A 27,171-nucleotide genomic window follows, 5' to 3' on the forward strand; every position below is an offset into this window, starting at 1 on the left:
GCACCGTTGAATTCCAATAACTCTTTCGTCATAAACATTTCTACAAGGTGGCAAATTAAACAGATTATTTGTTGCAGCCCTCGTATTCCGTAATGATAATTTAAATATATGTAATAGAAGTGAATCGTTGGTTTTTATTATTTTAAAGACTGTTTCAGCTATTTTTATTTGTATAGAAATTCTAGGGGGGGGGGGGGGGGGGGCAGCACATCAACATATTGAAATGGAGGACTACTTGGTTCAGTATATCTAAAATAAGTAATCAATCTCAAAGCTCTTTTTGTAATCGACTGAGTGGCTCTAAATAGGTGGTATATGTTCCACCCCAAGACTCTATACAGTAGCTCAACTGACTGTACAAATTCAAGGTATAGAATGCTCAGTATAGACGAATTAAAGTACTCCTGAGTCTTTAGCAGTGTACAGCAGCCGTGCGGAAGTTATGTACATATGTTTTTAATTTGATTCTTCCAGTGCATATTAGTTTCAGACAAGACAGCTATATATGTGCAACAGGAAACATGCAGCAACGGCGCGTTACGAAAGTATATAGCAGGTTCTTCAGAATTCCTTTGCTTTCTCCTAGAGTGAAACACAGTGTACTTAGTTTTTTTTAAAGTGTGAGTTGGTTACTAGTGAACCAAGTTAAGACACTAGTAAGTTGTTCATTTACTTTAGCATGTAGTTCATTTTTTATGTCTCCAATAAAAACTAATGCTGTATCATCAGCATACATGAATACTTCAAAGTGACATAAAACAGAAGGAAAGTCATTAACGTAGAGAGAAAAAAGAATAGGCTTCAAATCAAAGCCTTGCGGTACCTTTGTGAGCACTGTTTGTGGTGTAGTAATAAAATTATTAATCGTTACACATTGTGTTCGATTAGAAAGATAACTTTTAAATAACTCTGATGTCTTTCCCCTAAAATAAACTTATGAAGCTTGTTCAATTATATAGTGTGATTAACTGTATCCAAAGCCTTTCTTATATTCAAATTAACAACCACAGAAATCTTATTGTCATGAAGAGCCTTATTAAGAAGCTGGGTTAACACAAGTAGAACGGAAGAGGTAGATCTGTTCGGCCTAAATCCGTGCTGACTAGCGCAGAGAATATCGTATTTACATATACATTCTTAACGTGTTTACAAAGTATTTCTTCAAAAATAGTATTCATTACACTTAATACTGATATTCGTTGATAACTATAGACGGCTCAGAAGTATCTCCCTCTTTAAAAACGGGCACAACCTTTGCTATTTTGAGCTTATCAGGATATATTGCGCTTTCCAATGAATGATTAAACATTCATTGAATATGTTAAAAAAAGTGGCATGATTTTTTTGTTTGTTTTAAGTCTCATTATTCATAAGGAACCATCTGTCATTCTCTACTGAATATATAGAAATATGTAAATGAATATCATTCGTTTTATATGTACATTAGCTGAAGCCATTACCGTACCCTTTGTGCCTGCTAAATCATGTTGAATACAATTGTTACATGTGCTGCAAGGAATATCGCCCCGTCTCCGCCAGCGTGATTGGGGAAAGGGGGGGGGGGCGCCACCATAGTGGGAAAACAAGCAGTTTGAAGGGCAAAGGCACAGCGATTGAAAGGCATGCCAAAACCAAAAAGAAATACTTATATTTATTTATAATAGTTGATAAAACTCTTAAACATTTTAAAGTCTTTCAAGATTTTAGTATGTGTAGGTTTGTGAATGGCGGATATCGTAGCTCGTTTCTATATAGTGCACACAAGGTTAGAGAGAGTTGTTTTTCTTCTTGTTGTTTCGCCGTTTGTTCGTTGTTAGTGTTTTGTTTTCACTGCATTGCCGCGCACGCCCAATGTATACGACACACACCGTTGCAACTACGCGAATATGTTTTTTTTTTTTTTAGTTCTGTTCGCGGCGCCATAGTCTCAGTTGCTCGAGGCTCAAGCCACTTGATGTATGCACAGTCACGGCCCGGCGCCGCAGTGGCCGCGAGCAATGCAGGCCCGATTGTGCGAGGAATTTCGTAGTGCTCGTCGAGGGCTCGAAGGATGTTTGTATCGTTAGTAAACCTATCGTTATGTGGGACTCTACGATGTGGTAATAGCCAGGTTAAAACTGATCGGCCCGTTCCGGCTAGAAGGAAAAAAGTAGGCGGCGAACTCCCGCAAAAGCCGCAGAAGTACGAGAAAGCGCAATTCTGGTGTGGACTCGAGCGCTTCATCGCGCGACCAATGATGCCAAACTTCGCACAGAAGAATGAGATGCGCACGGTTTGCAAAAACTAAACTCTACCAGTAAAACCTCTGTAAACATCACCATCTGGCATCTGTACAATTCGCACCCGTTCTTCACCTTATTGTCGACTCCGCGGAAGGAACCCGCTCTGCCCGTGGCGATCTGCCATTCCCGACGTCAGGCGAATGGTCACTGGGGATAACTTCGAGGCAATCCTCGAATCGGCGAGATGTGAGGGCACGCAAGACTTCCTACCACAAAGTGTCGAATGTGAGTTTAGCTACCGAAAGAATGAGAACGACGGGGAGTCTCGGATATCCGGCAACCATCACGCGCTTCTTGCCATCCATCGTGCGTTGTCTGAGCGAGCACGTTCGAAGGTCACGTGATACCGAGCTGTTGTCGAAGGTCTCTCGATGAAAGTGAAACAATGGAAGCACCTCTCTGCCGTTCTAACCCAGTAAATGACTATGCCCCTTAAGTATATTTCCATGATTATCAACACGTTGAGAACACGAAAATAGGGCAATAAACACCCGTCGTTATTCAGCTCTGAGAAAACTTACACGTACAAGCGAAACGAACCTGATCAAATTTTCAATGCGTCCCCCGAGCTAACTTTATTCAACGTTACTTGTTACCTAAACAAAATATAATAAAAAAAGAAAACACTGCGATACAATGTAAGCGTATACGAGGCATCGGCTGACTTTCCGCCAATACTTTTTGCTCTGAGCGCATAACATTGGCTTTGTTTGCACCGTTGCAATTTACGAGTGAAAGGATAAAAAAATAAAAAAATAAATAAAAGAGGATACCCGCAGAATTTTTTTAAAGGTTCGTCGTCATTTCTTGCCTTTCGTTGCCGCCGGAGTCGCCAAGAAAATGTTAACGGCGACGCGGGCAGCAGCTCTATCTATCAGCCGCGTGCTCGGCGAGAAAAACGGGGAGGATAGAAACCGAGAGCCTTTCCCGTCGGGCAGGAATCAAAAAACAAAAGCAAAACTTAAAATTCCAGTCGACACAATAAAGTTTTTTTTTATTTGTTTTCTCGCCGAGCTGTCGTTCGCACCCACGACATCAACAATATAGACTTTTGTTTACTGCCTCATGCGTTTATCTGTGTGCGTGGTTGCGTGTTTGTGCGTGCGCGCCTGTGTGTGTGTCTGTGTATATGTTTTCGTGTGTGTGAGTGTGTGTGTATGTGCGTGTTTGTGTATTTCTCTGTTTGTGTGTGACTCCGCGCGCGTCTCAGTTTGATGTCGTGTTCCATACGCGCGTCTGTATTGCAACGTTTGGCCCACTTTGTGCGCATCTTTGTACCATTCTACCCCTTTCGGCACTGGTGTTTTTCGTTCGAGTATCTATGTGTCTGTATCACTAAGTGTATCTCGGCGTGTGCTCTTGTACAGTTGTGCAAGAAAGCGACTGGAAGCTTTTGTTTCTCCCCACGGCAAGGAAGATCCGCTCGCTCTTCATCACATTTTGTCGGTTTTTCTGGTTCGACCGTTCGAGGGCGCTGCCAGCCTTCTTCGCTCTCTCCACCCACACACGATCCCGCACAATGAACATGTCTGCGCGGTGCAGTAGCAACCCTGGGTGGCAGTAGATGTTCTCTGGAAAACAAGGCTCTGCTCATTACGCGCCGAGCCAAGCCAAGCCAAGATCCGCAAAAAGTGGGTCCCATCTGGTTCCCGCTCGCCTTGTAATCAGAAATTCAATTACAGACACCCCCCTTCTTCCGGGCGAAAAAAAAGAAGGGGGGAAAGAGGTTTGAGCGCCACCAGTCGGCGCCGGCGTTCTAGTTTGAGAGAGGGGGAGGGAAGCAAGTGCCTTTCCTGTTGTACACGTTATTGGAGACCCCCGCGACTTACTTAATGGCCGTTGCAGGATTTCAAGCAGCGGCTTCTCGGAGATGGCGCGCGCGCATTGATTAAAGGTTCGCTGCCCTCTCGCCCCTCGTCCGCTCTCCTTCGCCGCGTTTAATCGCCACTAGCCGGGTTGCCGCTTCGTTCCCGCTCGTTTCCGCTGACTAATTGCCGGGCGTCGCGCTCTCGGTGTCTGGAAACACTGCAGTGAGCGACGGAACGACCGGACGCCGCCGCCGCCGATCCACTGCCGGCGTGGCTGCACTTAGTTCCTTTCGAACGCGACAGATGGCGCTGGAGGGACACGGGAAAATTTTTAATGGACGGGTTTCGATTGCGGCGACCACCGCAGCGCGCAGCGCCATCTGTGGAGAAGAGCTAGAAATAAGTAATAAAGAGGGATGGTTTGGGGGACGGGGGAGGGGGGGGGGGGGAAGGAAAGGGGAGGCGTAGGGGTAGGGGTAGCGGGCGCCCAGTTTCAAAGTTGAGGCCCATTAATTTGAAGGGAGTGGACCTTTCGCTGTGCGGTTCGATCTGGATGGAAGGGAGGCTGGTAGGAATTGTTTGCGGACGGCGGCTCGCTCTGTTTGCGCGAGCGTTAAAGGGTTTGGAAAAGGCAATCGTTTTTGGCGGTCGGCTGCGTCGCGTTCCCGCTGCACTTGACAGGGACAAATCGGGCCCCCCTCGTTTCCTTCACTTGTATCGCGCGACGCTTTTATCAACGTTCAATGCTCGGCACGCTCCCAACCATACACGCGGTACCTCTAGACGAAAGAACAAAAACCGGCCTGGTGTGTACGTCTGTCTCGGCGGAGGGTCGGGCCACCCCCTCTTTTTGTGTGTACATTCAGCGGCGTGGCTTTTTAACGTGAGCCGATCTCGAAAGGCGACAGCGACAGTTCTGTTTGCGCAATCTATGCCAAATGACGTCGCGTTATTATTAGGCTTCTCGTTTTTGTTTCGTGTTGCTTTTTTTATGTTTAGGTTTCTTGATTACGTACGCGGTTAATCGGTTGTGACGTATATTCTGTCTAATCCTGACGCCAGTGCCGCAACGGCAAAAAAATAGGAGCCTTGGTATGTCAGAATCGTTGTCCGCTATATCAGTTTGTGGCGCCGTACTGTGATGTATGAAGACACCACGTCAGGATTCATAATCCTGACGTGGAGAATCATAAAGAGGCCTGCACCGACCTTTTGCGAACCGCTGGAATCTAAGACCTTAATAGCACTCTGTGCAAAAAAAAAAAAAAAAAAGAGAGAAGAAAACCTGACTGACATTTCGTTAAAATTCAATAAAGGTGCCATATTTTTTTTTTTTTTTTAACGAGAAGCACTTTGAAACGCCCCTGCGCCTACTCGATGATTTTATTAATACGCAGTTTTATCCTAGTGCGCAGGCCCCGTTCTTACACAGTAGCAAGAACTCAGTATTGCTGCACCACTCACCTACCCCCGCCCCCATTTAAAACCACAAAACAACGTCTTCCGATGCTGTGTCTTTTTTTTTATCGTCATTTTAATATTTTCATATCCACGAACACGAGGGAACGATGAATCATTTCACGTAGTACTAGATCTAAAAATTCTAAAAGAAATATTTATTAAATATCATATCGCGTGCACCAAAGTGATATATAGTATAACTTTAAAGAAAGTATCTCTAGAAATGTCTATTTAACTTTAGTATTTGCTTTAAGTGATTACACTTATATTCGTGCCACTGTTTGCTGAGTGGCTTTAGCGCTAAAGCGTTTTTCCACGCCTCCAAATTTTACAGTGAGCGCTTTATCCAATAACTATTGAAAATAAATGACAACGTTGGCTGTTAACTCAATGCTGTGTTCTTAGCTTCTCCTTCCCGGAACAGTGACACCAACAATGTTGGGGTCGCAAGAATAGCGGGAAAGAGAAATTGCGTTCTCGAGAAAGGTTCCTGGCAAAGAGCTTCTTTTGTCAGATGTTCAAACGTTTTCCCCCGTTTGTGCGACAGCCAGGGCTTTTTGCTAACATTGACTCAACAAATGGACAAGCCCTGGTCTAGTAAACAGCACTAAATTGAACTAACAATAGAGGGAATCGCACTGTTAAACGTTACATTTTGGTAACATGCATAGCGTTATACCGTCAGGTGGTTAGAATTTCTTTTTTTTTTTTTTGACAGCTTGAACGTTTCTTTTTTTATTTATTATTAATATCACGTTTTTTGCGCGGAGTTACACACGCACATACTCATGGGTGCTTGCCAACGTAAAAATAAGCCGAAAGAAATGAGCGCTTTTACAGCATCAAATATGATCCTCTATTTTCCTTTCTACTGGCATCTATGACTCCGCACATTGCATCTCATTTCCTGTTTCACATATGGGCCGCTAGACCGCGATACTTCCTCGCTGCACACACAATTGCTAGATAGATCCCCAAAAAAAATTTTTTTTTTTTCATTTTCTTTGCGTCTTTTTTTGTTTTGTGATAACGCCTCTTTTAGAGTTCCGAATAGTCTCTAACAACAAAAGGACCACGCAAGAAAACATCACCTCTCTCGAATTCCCAGCGAAGAAAAAGGCTTAGCTAGACAACCCTGTGCTACTATTTTTGTGTAGCTTAACTGAAAGAGGAGTGCATCTATCCCCCAATCCTCAAAATGCTGTCCGTTCGTCCGTCCGTCCCTCCAGCCGTGTATTTTCCGCGATATTTAGCGTAAAAAGCGTCGTCACGTGACCTATTCACCATGAGAAATTGAGGGCACGCGACCTAAACGTAAATTCAAATTTCCCCGCTAAATTTGGCGGGAAATTTTGTCTACTCGCTAAAACACCAAATCAGTTTCCCCGCTAAGTTTAGCCGGAAAATGACGTCACTTAACGCACGAATTCCCCTCATCCTATAATGTATTTCACGCATTGCAGGGCTTTGAAAGGTAAAGGTCGACGCCAATTATTTGATGGTGTTTTGAATGCATCGTTGACTCGTGTGTGATTTGCTTCCTATGCACCGTTCATGCATCGAAATTTGTCCCGTAGTTGTAACAAAGGACGTCGCAGGAGCCGTCGCATCGTGTTGTTTGATGTCGCGACTCTGGCGGTCGATCGTAGAGGTTCAGGCTTAAAATACGAACGAACGCGAGTGTAGTAGCCTTCGTCGCGGCGTCCCACCTTGAGGCTCCTGAAGCAGCCACGAGTCAAACTGGAAAGCGACCGGCAGCAAAGCATGCTTCTTCCACATCCACAACCGCTGTTGCGATGTGACACCGCCAGGATCGCGCCCGGCGAAAGCGCGACGCTTCTACGACGTTTGAGAACGCGGAAAACACACCAGTCGCAGACGTTTTCCACCGCCAACGTTGTCTTACCAACAAAGTAGGTGGCGCAAGCTACCGCCCGTTTACAAAGGGCGTAGCCAATATCATACGTACATCCAATCGGAAAGGTACAGCCGAGTGCGTGACTCACCTTTCTCGCGGCCGAACGCGATGTCCTGGTCGTCTTCCCTCCTCCAGGTGATTTCCGGTTCCGGCGTGCCCTTGGCGATGCACTTGAGTGCCACGTCCCCGCCTTCTCGGACCTCGGTGTCTGAACTCGTGTTCTCTTCGTCGATCTTGGGCGGCACTACAGAAATGCGCAATGTCTCGCTCAACGCTCCGCTTAAGCGTTGACCAACGAAAGTTGCGAATGCTTATTCTTTTTATTTATATGTCATAGTTTTATTTTGTGTTTTTTTTATCGATAGTCGAGTTTATTCATGCTTGTATACTTGTGCGTATCTGCGTGTATAATTTTGTGTGTATTTGCGCGCATGTTTGTTTACATTTGCATATTTGTAGCATTATTGTGTTACTGAAATTACGCCCTCTGGACGTCGCACGTTCAATAAAATAAATCAATAACAAAAAAAAAAACGAAGCAAACCTAATTTAACCGGCCTCGTTGTCGTCCTGTACGAAATGGAATTTCGACAAATAAAATCTCCATGATCGTGTAAATCTAAAATACTTTATTTTATATATTTCGTCTTCTTTGATCAGAAAGAAAGCACCATTATACTGATTGCTATTCTTTTATCATGGTTGACTATGGCATTGGTATCTTGGGGAACCTAGATTATTTACTAAACAAGAACAAAAAAGTGAGCATACCTTTGGTTAAATACCACTTAAGGAACACAGGTCACGGCTCATCATGTTCACGCTTCTTGCTTCGCGATTGGCTCTTCCGCGTGCTTAATGGCTGATGCCTCAACCTGATTGGCTGTAGAGCGATAATGAGATACTTGGGACGTACCGCGCCCTCCGTTTCTCAAGCTGGCTGTAGTAACCACAGAAGTGTGTTTCTTCCAACAAAATAATTATTTGTTAATGTTAAAATATTTTATTGTTCGAGTGAATCTTTTGGATTCTTCAAGAGCTCCGAGAATTGAAATGGTGAAGAGCGTATGCAATTCTTAAATTGTCGAGTCCATCCTCGCCTTCCTCCATAACTCGTCTTGTAATTTCACGGAGTAAGAGAACACGACCCAAGAACTGTTCTGTTCTATTCTCAAAGGTATGAGAACAAGACTTGGAAAAGCTCACGTGACGTGTGTGTGTGTGTGTGCGTGCGTGCGTGTGTGTGTGTGCGTGCGCGTGTGTGTGTGTGTGTTTTTAGACATTAGATGATAGAAAAGTCGCAGACAAACAGGCGCTTTTCATATCGTGCACAATGCAGATTTAACGTATTGGTTTAGCGTAATTTTGTTGTACTTGTGCAACACAATTCTATAAGAGCATTTTCGACAACACTTTGTGCGTGATATTATACACTTTGTCGAATATTTGTACTGCTTATGAGAGCTTTTCGATACTCGTATCCCGCTGTCAAAAGCTTCAAAGAAACACTTGTGAATAGAGAGTTTGGTCAAAGCAAAATGCAGCTGGGAACGATTCGAATTGTTATTGTATCATATTCCATCAGCTTTGTCAATACGAACACCGTACGAGAATCGTGCCTTTTGTAATCCTCGAAAACCGTTTCTTTTGGAGTTTGTAGAGCGCTAAACGTTTTCGCAGATGATCTATATAATTCCGAGGCCTCCCTCGAGGAGTGTTTAATATCCTCTTCATTAGATTACTAGTACCCTTGAAGTTCTCTAACCCATCTTCTTTTTTATTATCGCTTTGTACTTCTTTTTCTACATGCATTTCTCGTTAGGCTGGCCAACTTGTATGTACGTTCGTATATTTCTTCTTTCCTTGGTGAATCTATCTTCCTCCATCTATCAAAAAGGCAGTCATTGCAGCAAGATTTGGTCATCCCTGACAAAAGAATCACACGTTGCAATTCATAAAAAGAGCACGTTCGTCATGCAACCTGACCGCATGATGCAATATGGTCGCATCACGTGTTTTCTCTCACGATGTTGGCGTCACTTCTCTGCCGCTTTTATCGGTCCGTTTTGTTTCGACATGGCCTCCACTATAACGGACTCTACGCTAAATGTCCGGAGGGACACCAGAACACGTCACGTCGATAAAAAAAAATCGTTATTAGCGCAACCAATCGCAGTGTAGCATGAGGTCTGCCTCACCAACGACGTTGAGGTATCCGATCTGCGACTTCATGGGCGACGTGTTGATCTGGCACATGTAGGCCCCCCTGTCGCGCTCCTGGACGTCGTGGATGTGCAGGTGCCAGGTGCGGTGTCCGTTGTGTGTCACCTTGAAGCGCGAGTTGTGCGTGATCACGCTCTTGGCCAGCGTCAGCAGCGTAAACTTCTCCACGAACATCCAGGCGACCTGCGAGAGTCGTGAACAAACCATTCATTGCGAAAGACCCGAACATTGTAATATGCGACTAGTGGCTACTCATTAACTTTTTGTAGTGACAGGAAGGAGTTGACGGTGACTGTGCCCGCTGTTTGGCAGTCGCCAGAAGTTCGAGTTACGGGTTTTAATTGTTGAAATCATGTTAGAGGATTAAACTGAGATAGTTGCTGCATGCTGGTAGAGGGTCAGCTAGAACTTACGGGAAGGAACCAAGAAAGAACGGAACAAAACATAAATATCTGTGTCCTGCTTCGTCCTTTTTTAATTCTCTTCTGTAAGTCCAAGCTAACCTTTCACTATCAGCAAGATCAGGATCGGCCACGGTTTGTTGTAGCTTCTTTTCGTCTGGTCTTTCTGCTTTTCTAATTACCTTGACTTCGCACGCGGAGGCAAGCTTGAATCTGATGCAATGCCATCTTATTATGTAAATGATAAAAAAAGGGATTGAAAGACGTTTACAATTTTCTTTAATGCCAAATTAGAGCGCAGCTCTTGAGGAGGAGGAAGGTGGGTACGGACGGAAAGGGTATGCCCCTCCGTACCCTCTCCTTCCCCTCTCCTGAAAATTTCCCGACAAGCGGGAAATTTTCGTCAAATTTCCTGCCAAACTTAGCGGGACAAATTCCCCGCTAAATTCAGCGGGAAGCTTTCCCCGCTAAATTTAATGAAACATTTCCCCATGAAGTAAGCGGGGAAACTTTTCCGCTATTCCGCTAAATTTTGTGGGGAAATTTAGTAAAAAAATTTTTGCTAAATTTAGCGTTAAAATTTTCTTGATAAATTTACAGTTTGCCAAATTTTCTCTCTATGTTTAGCGGGGAAATTTTCCCATAATGCAACGCGCGGTCACGCCCGGTTTTATTATTTCCATAATGCAACGCGCGCGGTTACGCCGACGCCAACGTCGATGCCGCTCAAGCCGGAAACGGGCGCCTAAGAGCTGCGCTCTAAAAAATTTTCTCATGAAGGATAACCTCATTATTCCTCTGTCTTTCTCTAATTGTGAGTGCGTATGGCTTTTTGGTCACTTATCTATCAGAATCTTTATAAATATCAGGTGCTGGGATATGTACTTGTAAAAGTTTGGTAGAATAATATAATTAAATATGGGACGCTCGTCCTCAGTGCATTACCCTTTTGGTGATTAAACATAGGACATTAGGGAGTCGAATAGAGGTGACGTTTAAGGTCTTTAAAGCAGCTATTGACCTCACTTTAAAAGTCGCAGGCGTTCAATTTTATATGTAAGAAATGTACCAAAGAGTAACATGGCGGCTAAAATATAAAACAAATTAACATTCATCCTCGGTGCTACGTTAACATGTGTAATAAAGAGAAATTAATATTTTGTATGTTATCGCCAATATGAATTTGTAAGGCAGCACAAACGCATCGATCATAATGGTATTTTAGAGTATAGGTACAGCGACATGTGACTCAGCGGAGTTCTACACAAGGCATGTGTGGTAACGATCATATACGAGTCTCCATAAGGCGATCATTTTATTAAATATATATTACTCACATGTTTGGCTTGCGCAATCTATCATGCGTGCAAGGAACAGTAGGCATTGTAAAAATTGTGGACCTCATCTTTTAAAAATATTATGAATAAGAAAAATTTCGTTAGTTAATCATTTTCAAACAAGTCGTTTGGACATGATGTTAGCGTAAAACTGTTCAGAGCATTTTGTTTCGAAAGCTCATATCACAAACCTAAAAAATCGATTATTCAGTCCGTAATGCAAGTGTCGATATATCGGCGTCTAGCATCACATTATGCTTGAAAACTGCTGCAACATCCATGTTTAACAACCCAGGTTACGTGTCGTACGGCATACCGCACTCATAAACAGTCTCTATGTGGCAGAATGGCATTCGCGTCGTCTGATAAGAAGAGAATATATTCACGCCATTTGAATTACCACGGGGCAGATTTGACTTTGAAGTGCATTCGATACAAATCACGAATCTAAGTTCGCAAAAAAAAACAAAAAAACATTTAGAAGTTTATGCACGTGGCAACATTTCCTGGCCACGTGCCAGGAAATGTTGCAAATGCAAATGTTGCAAATGCAGAACCCCCAAAAAGCCGATTTTTCTTTATTTTTCTAAAAATGGCTATTGCAGACAAATTTAAATTTTCTGAACAGGTGTTCTTGCTATGCCTTTAACTTGGTAAACATTGCACGGATTTTTGGTGTACAGGTTGACCTCCGTTTCTCAAGCCGAGCACGTAGAATATGGAAGACGGTGATCAGTGACAGGGCTTGACCCAGGACTTATATTACGTCCACGCTTTTACAGTCGGGCATTCAAGTGTCAGACGCAGGACGCGAGAAGCTCCTGAGTGCATGCGAGTAACGGAGCAAAGAAAAATATCTCCAAAGTTTATGCCAACGTCACTCAAAAGCCGTAACGTAAACAACTCCTGCCTTTCTGCTTTTTCGACCAGGAGGCCGAATACAGCAGGACGCTTTAAATTTTAGAATGAAGAAAAAAAAAAAAACTATCTGGCTGACATGCGCTACCAGTTGCAAATGCTATTTTTTTTAACGCTTTGGCGAAGTTTAAAAAGAAATGGTAGAAATGGTGCTGTGAGTTAAAAGCTAGGTCAAGTAAAACTGGAGGTTTACTCTCCGGTTTTTGTGAACATTTGTTAGTTGACCTAAAATCAACAAGTTTTTACTCCCACTTTGAGAATTCTGACTGTTAGATTCAAAATCTGTTTCGGGATAGAATATTAGTCCTCTTACCAGACACTTCTTAACAGGCATCACACAAGGCCGCACTTTTTTATTCGTTAAGAAACAAGAATATATAGGTTAAGATCTGAAAAAGAAAAACTGATCTTATATGTGGTATTCGTAGGCTTATTTCACCATTTATCATTATTTGGTACATCCGTACAAAGGCAACAAATATATAAAAGTAGGAGCCAGCGCTTGCTACATTCATTCTAACAATTATAAATATCGGAAAGATTCCTAATCACCACTGATATATGCTGCTTTATAAAGCAGGGGCACGAACATATTAATAACGTATGCGTAAGAGTCGTTACATCAAAATACTGACGGAACGGCCCGCGCCACACACGTTACACAGACATTAAAAATGCTTCGAAAAAAATGACAAAACTAACGTGTCTCATCCGCAAGAATGAAACTACTTTCCGAATTGTTTGCTGTTATTTTTACTAAATATTAAGGTGAAGGGCATTCCTCAATGTACGACCGATTCATTTATATAGGAACAAAGCCTGGTAGCAAAGTAAAAGACTGGAAGCACGTTGAGGGAAAGCCATTACAATCTGAATGAGAATCGTACCGGCATGCGGCCAGGTATCACTACTGTGTGGTGCGGGTTGAATACGCGTATCACAAGCTGGCAGCGGTGGTGCATTGGTCACATTCATCATCTACAGCGGAGACACACCAGACGCCAAAAGACCCTTTTTGAAAAGTTAATTGAGGAACAGTGGCGGTCGCCGTTGCGTGGTGATATCCCACACCGCCTGGTGATAGTTACGAAATTGCAGGGGATAAGCAAATTGGCGAAGGAAAGAAATCATACCTTCGGTTCTTACTCTCTAGGCTAGGTGGCGCAAGCTACCGCCCTTTCTAAAAGGTACAGCCGTTAGCATCTGTCTATTCAAGCACTGGACACGTAGCGTGTGAATGAATCCGAGTTCACGCCAAACGCTGAAGCAGTCCCCCTGTCCAATAATAGAGGCCCAGAGTACGTGATCAAGCAATGGCGGAAAGGCGATGTCGCAGACTTTTGAAAAAGGGTCTATTGGAGTTGACTAACTTCTTATCTCTGTTTCAACATACGCACGGAACAATTGTTACGAGTAAAAGAAGTGTGCATTTGTGTTGCCGTGTTCGCCACACGACCCTTTGTGTTAGGGACTTCTGTGACACGTTTAAGCATTTCACCGTTAACTTGTATAGTATCAGGAGGAGAAAAAACTGAGGCGTTTACAAATGCCTGTAATGCGAAATTAGAGCGCAGCTCTTGAGGAGGAGGAGGACAAGGTTACGGAGGGGAGGGTATGTCCCCTCCTCCTTCCAGCCTCCTCCCCTCCCTTCTTCCTCCTCCTCTCCTCCTTCCCTCATCCTCCCCTCCTCCTCTCCCCTCCTCATCCTTCCCCTCTTACTCCTACTCCTCAGTTCCTCTTTCCCTCCTCCTTCATACCCTCTCTTCCTCCAGTTTTCCCACTAAATTTAGCTGGAAAATTGACGCCACGTGACCTCAGCACCAATTCAGTTTTCCCACTAAATATAGCGGGGAAAATGAAATCACATTACTTTGTGTCACGTCACCTATGAACTATCCAGTTTCTCCGCTAGATTTAGCGGGAAAATTGACGTCACGTGTCATCAACACCAATTCAATTTCCCTCTGAAATTAGCGAGGCGATGACGCCGACGGCGACGGCGACGGCGACGGCGACGACGCTATACGCGGAAACGGGCGCCTAAGAGCTGCGCTCTAAAATAAAAGACGTTTGCAAATTTTTGTAATGAGAAGTTAAAACGCCAGCTCTTGACGTATTTTGATTTTGCGACTTTGTGCCCTTAAATTATCTTCGTACCCTCCTCATCTTCCGTACCCTCCCCCTCTTCCTACGTACCCACCCCTCCTCCTCCCACCCCTCCCCTCCTCCTCGTGCGTACCTCTCCTCCTTCGTGCCCTCCCCTTTCTCTTCCTCCATACCCTTCCCTCCTTCTATGCACCCTCCCCTTTCCCTCCTCTGTACCTTCCCCTCTTCCTCCTGTGTACCCTCCCGTCCTCCTCTGGTTACGTCGACGGCGACGGCGACGCCGCAAAACACGCGAACGTGCGCCTAAGAGCTGCGCTCGTTCGCGTGTATGTAGCCCGCGAATGTATAGTGGAGGCAAATTAGTAGAACCCACAAGGGTGATTAACTATGAATGCGATAACATTTATCACTGCACACCGCCAAATTTAGCAAGAAACATAATTGCCGCATAGGTCGTGACGTCAATTTTCGGCTAAATTTACCGGGGAAACTTTCCGCTAAATTTAGCGTCGTCCTCTAGGGCGACACTGAATCCTTGTCGTCCTTAAGATCACCCTAGAGGACGTCCTTGAGGTCATCCTAGACGTCATTCTTAAAGTCTTCTTCTATGACGTCTTCCTAAAGGCCCGTTCACACTCTTGCAACCGAGTACGACCGAGAAAGACCAGACCGGTTTTTAAGCCTTTTGCGACTTCTTAAGACCGGATGCGATGCAGCGGCGCTGGTCCTAAGAGATCGCAAGAGGCTTAAAAACCGGTTTGGTCTCTCTCGGTCGTACTCGGTCGCAGGAGTGTGAACGGGCCTTTAAAGTCGTCCTAGATACCGTTCTTGACGTCGTCTAGGACAACGTCAAAGACAGCTTCTAGGACGACCTCTAGGGGGATCTCAAGGACGACGTCGATGTCGTCAGGTCCTTCGAAGAGGGTGCGAATGTGAAGGAGCGCGAACCGCCACTCCACGTAAGCGCGGCGCGATAGAGTGCAAGCACAGTGAACTGCAATGTTCTACTGAACGTACCGACTGCGCATCGAGAGGCCAGGAAATACCGACATAGCTGAAAATCTTGAGTAGTAGCTCAATACTGTTATGGCATTAAAATGTGTCCGAAAGTTTACTTTTGCACAGAGCACTCAAAAAGACAATTCATGGTTTCTACAAGGTGAGCTCGACGCATGGCAAGGCTGTGAATATATTTATATCAAATCAAATCAAATATTATTTGACACCACATTGTACAAGGATGGTGATGTCGGGAGCACAGACAAAAAGCCACTGGAGTGTGGCTTTTTGCCACACACCAGCATATCTAAGCGTAAAGTCTACGAGGTTACATTTAGCATAACGTTAGACCTCATTCTTAGGTCTACACATATATTTCGAGTTGTTATTCACCGAGGTGTCTCGGTAGATTGCATCTGATGTGCAGCCAAGTAGGCGCACGGTCGTTTCGAAAGTGTTTTTGTGATGTGCCCTATTACATCATCTTACTGCCAGCCAGAGCGGTTTTCACATTGAAGACTGCGTTGCGTCATTTTGCCTCCTCTCGGTGACAAATGTCAGGTCTGAAACAGCAGTTCTACGATCTATCTCCCACGCGCAGTCGGAGTCCTAAACAAGCACATGAACGCGACTGCAGTCGCTGCGAACGCATTAGCAACTAATATGGCCCGAGAAATGAACGGATAAAATACATAAATGTTTTCCGACCGTCTTCCCACGTGTGACACTCGCAAATTCCGCCAGTGCTCTTAGGAGCTCGGCATATGTCGCAACCTTTCGCGACGTGTCTGGGCTTTCCCCTACAATCCTCTTTCCGCAGTCCTCTGGGGTTCGGAATTCCTGGGGATTGTGGGCCCGCGCGAGCGCTGAAACATTGATGGCTTCCAATATACCAGAGTCCCCAGATGAAGCCTATTTTGTGCACTGCCGAAAACCAGTCCCGACAACCGCGGCGCAGCGTGTTGGGAAACAGCGTAATACTTGAGAGTATTTGTTGCTGGAGCGAGTCAGTGTGCTACACCTTGTCGTGTTGCGCTTCAAGCGCTGTAAAAAGTTTAGTTTTTTTTTTTTTTTATACAGCACGTTTAGTTTGATGTTTTACTAACGCATTGGTAATGCCAGTGTTTTTTTTTTTCTATATTCTATTAAGGTGTTTATTATTATTGTTCACATACCAATGTCGATTATATTTGGACTTAAGGAGCCAGACTATGTTAGAATATTGGAGGTTCTTTTATTTTGTAGGATGGAGGATGATACACAAATATATACTAATTGTTTAACCTCGTGAAACAAAAAAGTATGCTTTGTAAATTAAATATATCTTAAATTTGTGAGTTTAATAAGGGCATAATATAACTATACATTGAGGGACCGCAATACACCGCCGACAGAAGCAGGGTTCATATACGCTCTGAGCGCTCGCTCGAAACAGAAAGTTCGCTCGGGGTATGTGCTAAAAGTATAATTACAATACAATACAATAATCACAACGAATCACTAAGTAATCACTGTGAGCCTAATACGCCACACCGAGCGTCTCTGTTGCCTTCAGTGACTGTAGCCCCAAAACGGCGTCGTCGTCATTCATTTGCTACTTCTAGAAACATCATACTTCACATATTTCATATGTGGCAAACAATGATTTTCGAAGTTTTAAGTTTTAAGACAAAGTTTTAAACTTCGTTTCAACTCACTTTTTTTCGGTGTTTTACGGGACCTAAGAGCATGGTGTCCGTGTCAAGAGCGCATGTGTCTTAAGCCATAAGGCCTGGCAGTTCGATGACGGAGCCATAGAGTGCCCGGTCGCAGATTTGGAGCGCGAGGATCTAATAGCACAGAGCATCGAAAAGCCATTTCTCGGGAAACGTGGACGTCAGCGCACAGATTGTGCAGCGTCGAGGACCCAAAACACACTTGTTCTCTCGGGTAAAGTTTGTTTCGGCGTCTCGCCGCAGCGGGGCGCCAGTCACGTGGCTTTCCTTTCAGTCGTTGTCGGCCGCTCCCCTTCTTCACTTCGGTGGCCGCTTCTCGTGGCGATCTGCCAGGCTTTGTCTGTATGTAGAAGGCTATGCTTGGGGTCCGTTTAAGCTCCAATATTTTCTTTACCTGGTATAGGAGCAGTGCTCTTTGTACACAGTCTTGGAGATGTCTGGGTTTTGACCATAATTCGGCACAAACTAAGAGCAAGTACTGGTCCGCCGTACGGGTTTTATGGTTCGATGACGCGCTGTGACTAAGTTTTAATGACCGAAGTTCTCAATGTGAAGTATTATTCCTCAAAGCATGAATTAGAAAAAAATTATCTCGCGCGCAATGCTCTCTTAGAATGGCTAACAACATCTACATCACCGGAAGCTCGTCTTATATAGTGAAAAGGTTTAGCATAATACGAATTGCAGCGTATCACGTGAATGAAATTGTTTCACTTTTACTGCAGTTAAAGGGCCCCCATTTCCTAACATTACTCCGTCACTACACAGAAAATCCTTCCGGAAATGAAGAGTTAGCAGGGCGTCCAGAACGCGAGCAAAGTCCCAACGAAGTACCCTTCGCGAGTAATAATGAACAAGAAAGAGGTCAGCACTCGGCCGCCGTCTTTGTTCGCTGTTCGGACTCAAATCGCAAGCTGGCGAGCGCTCAATGTCTGGCTGGGGAGCCTTCCCGCCCCATCTCCTTTTCCCCTGTTTGCCGTTGCGGTTAAGAATCTCCCGAAAGGCTCCGTGCCATTTCTGGGAAGCTATATACTGACCTTTTTTTGCTTTTCGTTTTTCTCGTTAGAGCAAGCGACAGAAGCTGCGCAAGGATGGAGAGGGGGGGCGCAAACAAGAATTCACGATTGTCGGCAAACAAATTTGCGCGAGAGCGAAGAAGAGAAAGAGGAATCGAAAGAGGACAAACAGGAAACGAGACGAGCGCGTGGAAAGAGACGACCGCAAAGGAAATGTTTGGGGAAATTGGGGAGGGGGCTGGGAAAGAAACGATCGGGAACGAAAAAGGGGAGGGAGTAAACGTAGGCGTAAGATTCCGGCGTTTCGCCCCTGGTTCTTGGTTGCTCGCTCGGATGGCTGGCGGGTTGGTTCGCCGAAGCGACCAGGGTTGTTGTGAGGGCCGTTCGCCCGTTGGGTGCGGATAGCGGCTGAGCGTAAACGACGCGCGGGACGCCCTCCGCTTTCGGCCTTTTTTTTATTTTTTTACTCGGTGTCGGCTCAGAGATGCGGCGCCGTTTAGGCCGTCGGACTCCGAAGCTTGTTTGGCGGCGGGTAAACGGAGCTTTGCTAAAGGGGACAAAAAATAGATATATGTATATATATAAAAGACAAGATGAGCCGGAGAGAAAGGACAGTGACTACAACGGAAGTTTCGGGAGCATCGATGGTGGTGCCTCCTTGATGGTTTGCTGCGTCTGTGATCCGTGTAGGTTTCACTGTGGTTTCACGCCCCATTTGTTTGTTCGCTTGCTTGCATCGTGTTTTTTTTATTATGCTCGGCTAGGTTGTCCGCTTTTAGTTTCCCGGTATGCTACCACGGCAAAACTTATAAATGCGCCGCCCAAACAAAATAAAAACGAAGTATGATTTACATGGCTATGTGCCGTTGCAGTAAAGTATCAAACACCTAAACATGATATGATGAAAAATGATATCGTATCGAAAGTAACTTATATTACAGCGACGCTTCCTACTCAAGTGATTTCAACGGGTCAAATAAAACAAAACATTTTTTTTTTTCACATCCGCCTAAAATGTGCAGGGTTCACTGGAGCTGAAGGCGCCCGAGCGTACGGACACTTAAATTCATATATATGACACGTGCCTTGCTCATTTTCCCAAGCAACGATTAGGTTTAATATTAAGGCGAAAGCCTTATATGTCTCATCGTTCAGTTGACCTTCAAAGTCCTTGGGCGAAAACGTCGACGACGCGAAAGGTGCCAAAACATTTACGTGACCGCTCAGGCAAATTAAAGGCAATGAAATTAAGAAGGATGACCAAGCAAATTAAGAGGAATCAAAGTGAATTCCTAGAAGTCGTTCCCTAGGAGTCGTCCTCGACGTCATCCTAGACGTCGTCCTTGATTGGGTTTCGCCTTCCTAAACTTAAGCAGTCTTAAGTGTACCCGTGCAAGTTTGCACGCTGGATTGCGATATCTTATGCCGATTTCTTTGTTTTAATCAATACTTGGTGTCGACACACACGGGCGTCTGGAAGAGCCTCTTGTATTATATTCTGCCCTCGGTACACAATCATGACGACGCAAATACAGTCACGCCCAATGCATGCAGCCATCAGCGCACGCATCGCAATTCGGAAAAGACCTGCGTCGGTTCATTCTGTCTTGGTGTGATGAGACGGCGAATTCCTGTGCGCGCGCGCTTTCCCTTGCCAGGCTTCCACCATCCATTTCCGCCTTCCAATGGCGCTCAGGCGACGCTCTCTCTGCGTTTCACCGAAACTCCGTGTCGCCGCGCATTCCTCTATGGCCACGTAGTCCCGACTTTGTTTAAGAGCCCGCGACCTTCCGCCGAATCCACAGGCAAACACTTTTTACTATTTTTGTACTCTCTACAAAAGCTATATACAGCACGAAAGTGCACTGTAAGGAAAGTAAGAGGCAGGCTGACGCTTCGTTGGTCTATATTTTAGTCGGTGTCCTAGTTCTGTCTTTGGAGCCTTCTTTAGGTGCTTTTCGGTTTTTATGTACCTCATCTGTTTCAGTTCGCGCGGCATTTTCCGGCAGCGTCTACAGCTAAAATGAAACGTGAAACTTAAATAAAAATTTATTGTATGCTGGGGCAGCCGATCGGTCTAACATTCCACCGTAGAAAAAATATGAACTCCGTAAATCACCAGGTTCGTTTTTTTTCTTCCGAGTTTGAGTTTGTGGCTTTGAAACTCAACTTCGACATTGCATCTGTAGGACAGTGAGGATAAAAGCGAGACAACTTTTCGACAGAAAACTTAATAAATACAAATACCGAGTCTGACTCCTATCAAGGAGTGCAAGGAGTGAATCGAGTCTAAAATGGTCGAAGATCCGACTGCGGCAATGAGAAATTAGAAATATACTTGTAACTTATGACACTTCAGACTTTTCTATTTAACGTCTCATTCAGCGTTACCCCAGCTAGCGACAACACGAATGTTTAATATTCCAGCGAGGTAGCATGTGTCTCTGGCTCCATCAACTATATATCTTGCATTTTGATTGGCCCGAACTCGAATAATAGCAATCAATCCGAACGAAACCACCGTAAACGTCACAAACAACCGTTATGAAAGTATGGTTTTATGCTTGTGTTAAGCGGAATGTGAACATGCCCTTCAAACTGCCTTTGCCGCATCGGGTCATTTCTGCGCGTTCCGAACATGTTTGTGTGTAGAAATTTTAACAAAGTTTTAGGGGCATGCATTGCAATTTGTTTTCTATTAAAAGTATCTCTTTTAAGTTCTTGTCTAACACTGGATGTACGCAGGCTAGCAATTATACTTCAGTGGCTAAACTTCTCATCGACAGCAGGCTCAGTGTCGCCGTACTCTGGCAAACCAAGGTCAGGCTGTCTAAACGTCGAGAGTCTACTTCATTCTACTTTGGTTTTCGCTGAACCAAACAATAATAAGTGTCGTACGAGTTTTTCATGAGTCAGCAGCGGCCGGTGTGCGCGAGCAAACGCAGCGATGTTTACGTCATAAACCCCGTTCACGCTTAAGGTGACAGTGAAATGTGTACGCTCCGGGTAAAAGGAGAATAAATACTTGCTTTTCAACTCCAGAGTGGGGCCTGGTATAAAAGTAGGCAATTAATTGGTCTAACAAGCAAGTAGCTTTTACTTGTGGATATGAAAAGCCTTTCTTTATTCTCCTTTTTCCCGGGTTTACCATACGTTTCTCTGTCATCTTAAGCATGAATGGAGGCCTATAACGTCAATTTCGTTGTGTGTGCTCGCGCGTACCGGCGGCTGCTGGCTCGTGTAAAGATCATGCGCCACTTATTACGGACACGGAAATGTTTGGCTCAGCAACCATCTGAAGCTGCTATACTTCGTTTCAGCTGAAGTCCAGACGCATCCGGTGCTACAAGCGCGAGCCTGTGGCTCTCAGAAGTGCTTGAGCTGTACGAGCGCGCGTGCGTGGCAGGGACGCTGAAAACACGGCGCTCGCGCTGTAGCATAGGCTGCGTCTGGACTTAAGCTGAACTCCGTCAGCGCTAAATGATCTTGTAAAAAAAAGGTAAAATGTGCCAGGGGTTCGAACCCCGGTCACCGGCGTAGAAGCCGGGTGCGCTGCTGACTCACCTCCGGATTCAGCACGCCAGAACGGGAGGAGCAGAAGCGGGTGGTGTGAGAAAAGCGCGCGGAGTGGAGAAGGGGGGAAAGGGAAAAAAAGAAAGGAGGAAAAGAATGTAATGAAGAAAAAGCGAGCAGAACGAGGACCGCGGAAAAAAACGTGCTTCTCCTTCTTTGGTGACTAAAAAAAAAAAAAAAACCTTTCAGCGCAAAGGCTTTGTAACCTTGTGGTGCTGAAATGAAGCGAGCGCAGCGTCACAAAAAGACAATGGTGGGACGTAATTTGTTTCCGTGCAAAAATCTGCCCCAGGCACCACCTGAACTAAAAGCACCAGCCACCCCCCCCCCCCCCCCCCCACACACACACACACACACTCCAGGGGCTGAATGACTAGAAATGTATATGGACGCGGACCATTTTTGGCACTCCGCCAAAACATTCCACGGGCCGCTGATGACAAGGTAGCAAGCAAGCAAAATAACATGCGTGGTCATTAAAACAGTTCCTGCTGGGCAATCTGGCAGTGCACTGGTACAGGTGCCCACGTGACCCCGTATTAGTACACAGCAATTCTCTGGAAATGTCCAAATAAAACATTCTAAAATTTCACGGTGAATTATGTATCAGAAAGCAAGAAGAAAGCAAGTGCATTAGTGCTCCGTTAATGTAGCAGAAATATACAGTTTTATTCTCTAAAGGAACATCCAAAAAGACGGTATTAGACGGAGTATTCGCTGGCCGCCAAAGTTTTGCGCACGGCTCTTGAGCGCTTGCTGACGACGAACTTTCGCAGTTCTTTTGCAACGTGAGTACCATAGAAATGGCCGGTCTTAGCAGGCTATTAATATGACCTCGTTCTAAACATGCGCTCTAAACATCGCCCTCAAATATGGCGTCCAGTGAATACCCCCTATATTGTGTTTGGTTTAATAAACCTTCATTTGAGAGTACACTTCATCTAGTCTACTTCATTGCACCCGTTTACTCGGCGCTTTTCGTTTTGCACGTGCGACTATTTGTACCGAAGTGAAATACAAAAACCTACTCCCCTCTTACCCAGACAGCAGAAGTGCTCTCTACATAATAAACCCTCACTGGTACCAAAACGCAGCCTGATATGGTCGTCCGGTATGTTCCTTTATGTAATACGAAACGCCTATGCGGGCTCTATGGTGCGCGCTCTCACCTTTACCTTTCATTCAGTTCGTCTGCTCCGAAACGACACCTTAGCGGTTAGGACGTCACACTTCAGTTTTCCCTGTGTTTCACCCTACGGGTCGCTTAATTGTTTAAAATTTTTCTAACTACCACCCTTCACTGTGGTATATCGCCAGGATGGCCTTTGGCAGTTTTCAGGAGAAACAATGCTGCATGCTTCTTAAGAAGACCGTCAAATTTAGCGAATAAAGCATAGAGCAAGTTGGTAACCCTGTGTGGGACTCCAGAGGTCTGCCTCCATGCTCCGTCGCTTGCGGCAGCCCCACGCTGGTGCCCAACACAGGTGCTGGTGCCCGCCAGGACCAAGACAGGCAGAGAGCCCCACGCTGGTGTACCATTTGTGGTAATCTCGCTCACCGCTTGTCCATTCAAATGGACCAAGTCATAATGAAGACATTTTTAATTTTCGAGCCCCGTGCTCGGCGCCTTACGCCGCCATGGGGGAACTGCCCTGTCCCCTAGCTACGTGCCTCACGCCCCGTGTCTTGGCCCCACGCTCACGTCTCGCGTGCCGGCTGTATCATCACCAAAGTGGTCGGTGTCCTAAATCCCCACAGTATACACGATACAGGATTTTGCATAGCTATAAAGCACCCATGCTTGCATATAAGATTCTGTATAGGTATTTAACCGTAATTAACATCCCCATCTTCTTACGACACCATGAAGAAGGCCCGTATGAACACATTGAATATGTCTTACAGCGATAGCTGTTATGAACTTTTCCCACGAGTGAAAACGACGTCCATTGTTGATGTCGTAGTTGTTGTAGTAATTGTCGGTGTTGATGTTAATGCTGCAGTTAGCGATGTAGGGCGACCGTCGTCGACATTGCCAAATCCTTAAAAAAGATCGCCCATCGCTCGTGGGAATCAAGCCTGGATTCGCTGCGTGCGAAGCTGAAGCGTTACTACTGATACAGTGGCCCAGAATCGGGTAGTGGGCTCACTGCGCCCGCTTGCTGAGGCGGTTCATGTCTGAATTGAGAGATGGTCCTCCGCACAACTCGTTTTGAAGCTTTCTCGCGTGCTTCAGCAATCGTGTGCGTATCAGCGTGTGTGTGCGTCTGTGTCTTCTTTGTCAGATAGTTGGGAAAATTCCGAAGAATCGTGGGAACTGCGTCGGCCGAAAGCATTGGTTTCCCACGCTGAACGCATACCTCTTCACCATTGATGACGTGCACGTAATTTCTAATTTTATATCGTGGTTTAAAATGGAATTCGCGCACAGCAGAGGTCTCATCCAGCGTCTTTTCCGCTCGATGCAAGTTCTTATTCGCACGATTTTCGCCGCTCCTCGTCTTCGGGTCCGCCGAGCAACGATAGCTTTGGCGCGTCCTTCACGCGAGCGTATCCTGTTCTACGCCCAGGCGCCAAACAGTAGTTTCGCCGGCGATTAGAAATTCTTGCATTTGAGTCGAACAACCAAACCGCAAGAAAACTGTAAAGCGCGAAACACATGTACGACGAAACCTTCCGATGCGCGTGCGTACTGCCTTGATGACCTTGGGGGGCGAGGGTTTTCGTAGCATCGGAGGGCGTTGAAAACCCTCGCCTCCGACCGTCGTATTGCGTCGTCGGACGTCGGATCGGACGGTTTCGTCGTACATGTGTTTCGCGCTTAATCACAGTGACCTCAAGGCAAAGGCGCACAGACGAGCACACGGAAGCTGCAGTCACAAGCGGGTTTTAGTAGACCGTGTTTCCCCCTCCGCTACCCGGAACTCTACAGCCAAGGCCATGGGAACGCTGGCGCAGTAGTGGTTTCTTGGTAGTGGAGGGCTTGCGGAGGGGGAAACACGGTCTACTAAAACTCCCTACTCACTCAACGCCGACACCGAAGCCCAACGTGAACACACGAAGCCGGACGTAGCGGGGATAGAGCTTACTCGAATAAGGGGTAGTGTTGGGACAGGAGCGGCTTGCGTGACGCGTGTGGTGTGAATCGCGATAGGTGTCGACACCGACGGATCGGCAGTAGGGTCAGTATGGTGGTGGTTTGCACGCGTGCACCGCGTGCACGCGCACGTGCGGCGGCATGTATAGTCTGCAGCGACTTTCTGCTTCTCCAGAGCCGTGCATAGAAAAAGTTTGGTCAATGGGAGGGGCGGGCAGAGCCACAGCGTGCACCAGACGCTGAAACAAAGCTTTGCGTGCTCTCTTGGCCAACCAGAAGCCGAAAAGAACCCCCTAGCTCTCGTAACGAAAAACAGCTTTGATAAAAGCATAAGAGTTAAATGTAGTAACTTCTCACGGTTGGAAATATGGTGCACGGGATGTTTCGATTGTGATCATGCAAATAGATGTAAAAAAACAAATGTGCCGCTCGAACTGTACGCGTGTTTTGTTCGGACAGAGTTTGACTGTAGTGTGATCGCTCGGACGGCAGATTCCCGGCCCTCGGAGCCTGGTGTACGAATTATGCCGATCGTTTCTCTAGTCGCGCTCTTCCAGCATGATTTTGTATGACCGTGATTCAACGTTACTAAAACATTCAGTTGGGAAACATACCCTTGAAACGTGGACCATTCGCGTCCGCCGAGACCAAACTAAGTACGATAACAGCGCCACCCTTTAGCCACTAGTCAAAACATAAAAGCTCAGCTATATTGGTTCTGCGAAATGGCACTGCGAGATGGCGCCACCAGCCCTTGTGCGACTCGACCTGACCGATACAGGCAGGCGTGCAGTTGCCGGGGTGGCTGCTGCGGGGAGAAACGGCGGCGTTACGATCGCCATTAGTTGGGTTCTCGAGTACGGATCGAGCCACTTTTTCAAAGGCAGGCTCTACGGCAGTTTCCTGACTGAGCTGTTCTGGACTGGTAACTTTGCCCTAATTGAAACATCACGAGCACCATATTTTTAGTCACCGAGTGCTACTCAGACGCAATTATTAGTTTCATTTCTCGCAACCACCTTCGAGGTATTATTTCCGGCTTCTGGCTGGCCACATTACAATTCGTGAAGACGCCCTGGAACACCGGCATTCGGCCAATGCCACCTGCTTCTTTGCCTCATATACTTCCCAATATATGGTCAAACTTTCTTTATATAGGACTCTGTGCCGCCCTGTCGACTGCAGCGCCGCGATTGGTGTCTACAAGCGCAGCCTTACAAGCTCCCATTGTCGAGTCGCGCCGGTCCAAACACTACCCCGTATTCTAGTGCACTGTAGCCGGGATGCAGGACGCTTCAAGATGGATGGGCGGATGGATGAATGGATAGATGGCAGCCATTCCCTTTGAATTGGGCGGTGACAAGAGGAGCCGACAGCAGCGCCCCCGCCGGCTTTCGAGACTTCCGACATAGACCACCTCATCTCGAAGCAGGAACGAGAAAGGGTGGTGAGCTCACTGCCCGCCTTCAAGCCAATGTACTACTGCGCTACACCGCAGCTTCTTTTATTTTTTTTATTTTTTTTGCAGAACAACACGAAACCTCACTTCGCCTAAGCTACACCAAAGCATAATAACCCCCTCTATACTGAGGATTTTTGTGGTGCCGGATGCCCACTCAAAACGAAGAGAATTGGGGCATCATATGCCTAAAGGTAAAAATATGCTAGAGAGATTTTGTAGAGACCGGTATTTTGAATTTCATGGCTCATATAGGAACTCCCATTTATTAGCTGTTGGACTCCCTCTCGTACGTAGCCATACAGGATTTAGTTTACTCATTTTGGATTCATAGGGCATAGTTTCCTTTGAGACGTCCTATATAAAAGTTTAAAGAAACTGTTTTCTTGTATAACTTCCCACAAAAACGTATACACGGAATGCCTTCCTGTACGCCTTCCCACAAAAATGTATATATGAAATGCTTTCCTGCAAGACTTCCTGTATAAATTGATGTGGAATTTTTCAATGGGGTGATCACCATTCTTTTTTTTTATATTTCTCACATGAAATCCATGTTATACGTACTCGTGGACAACTTTCTTTGGCATTTCCGAATAGAGGAGGAGAGCGCGCGCAGACTTTTGAGCACCGCTCAAATGGGAAAGGTCACGCGTGCCCGTACCTTTGACATGCGCTTTCGAAAAATTGAGAGACATTTATAAATCTCTCTAACGTGAAATTAGAGGGCAGCTCTTGAGGTGTTTTGATTTTGCGATATACCGGGAATGGGAGGGTAAGCAGGAGCAGGAGGAGGAGGGTACGAGGAGGAAGGAAGGGTACGAAGGATGAGAGAAGGATGTATAAAAGGAGGAGGGG

At 45.7% G+C, this 27,171-nt stretch overlaps 1 protein-coding gene across 1 annotated transcript in view; it reads right to left on the minus strand.

The window, feature by feature from the left end:
- LOC8034317 (lachesin) overlaps positions 1-27,171 on the minus strand; it is a 116,879-nt gene that overhangs the window by 34,316 nt on the left and 55,392 nt on the right. Inside the window, exons 3-4 of the mRNA XM_040205659.3 lie at positions 9,668-9,875; positions 7,558-7,713 (exon numbers count right to left, since the gene is read on the minus strand). Coding sequence (XP_040061593.3) covers positions 7,558-7,713; positions 9,668-9,875 — 364 coding nt within the window. The remainder of the gene's footprint in view (positions 1-7,557; positions 7,714-9,667; positions 9,876-27,171) is intronic.

Source organism: Ixodes scapularis, unplaced genomic scaffold (assembly GCF_016920785.2).
Source record: "Ixodes scapularis isolate PalLabHiFi unplaced genomic scaffold, ASM1692078v2 PGA_scaffold11__112_contigs__length_91849675, whole genome shotgun sequence".
Taxonomy (NCBI): Eukaryota; Metazoa; Arthropoda; class Arachnida; order Ixodida; family Ixodidae; genus Ixodes; species Ixodes scapularis.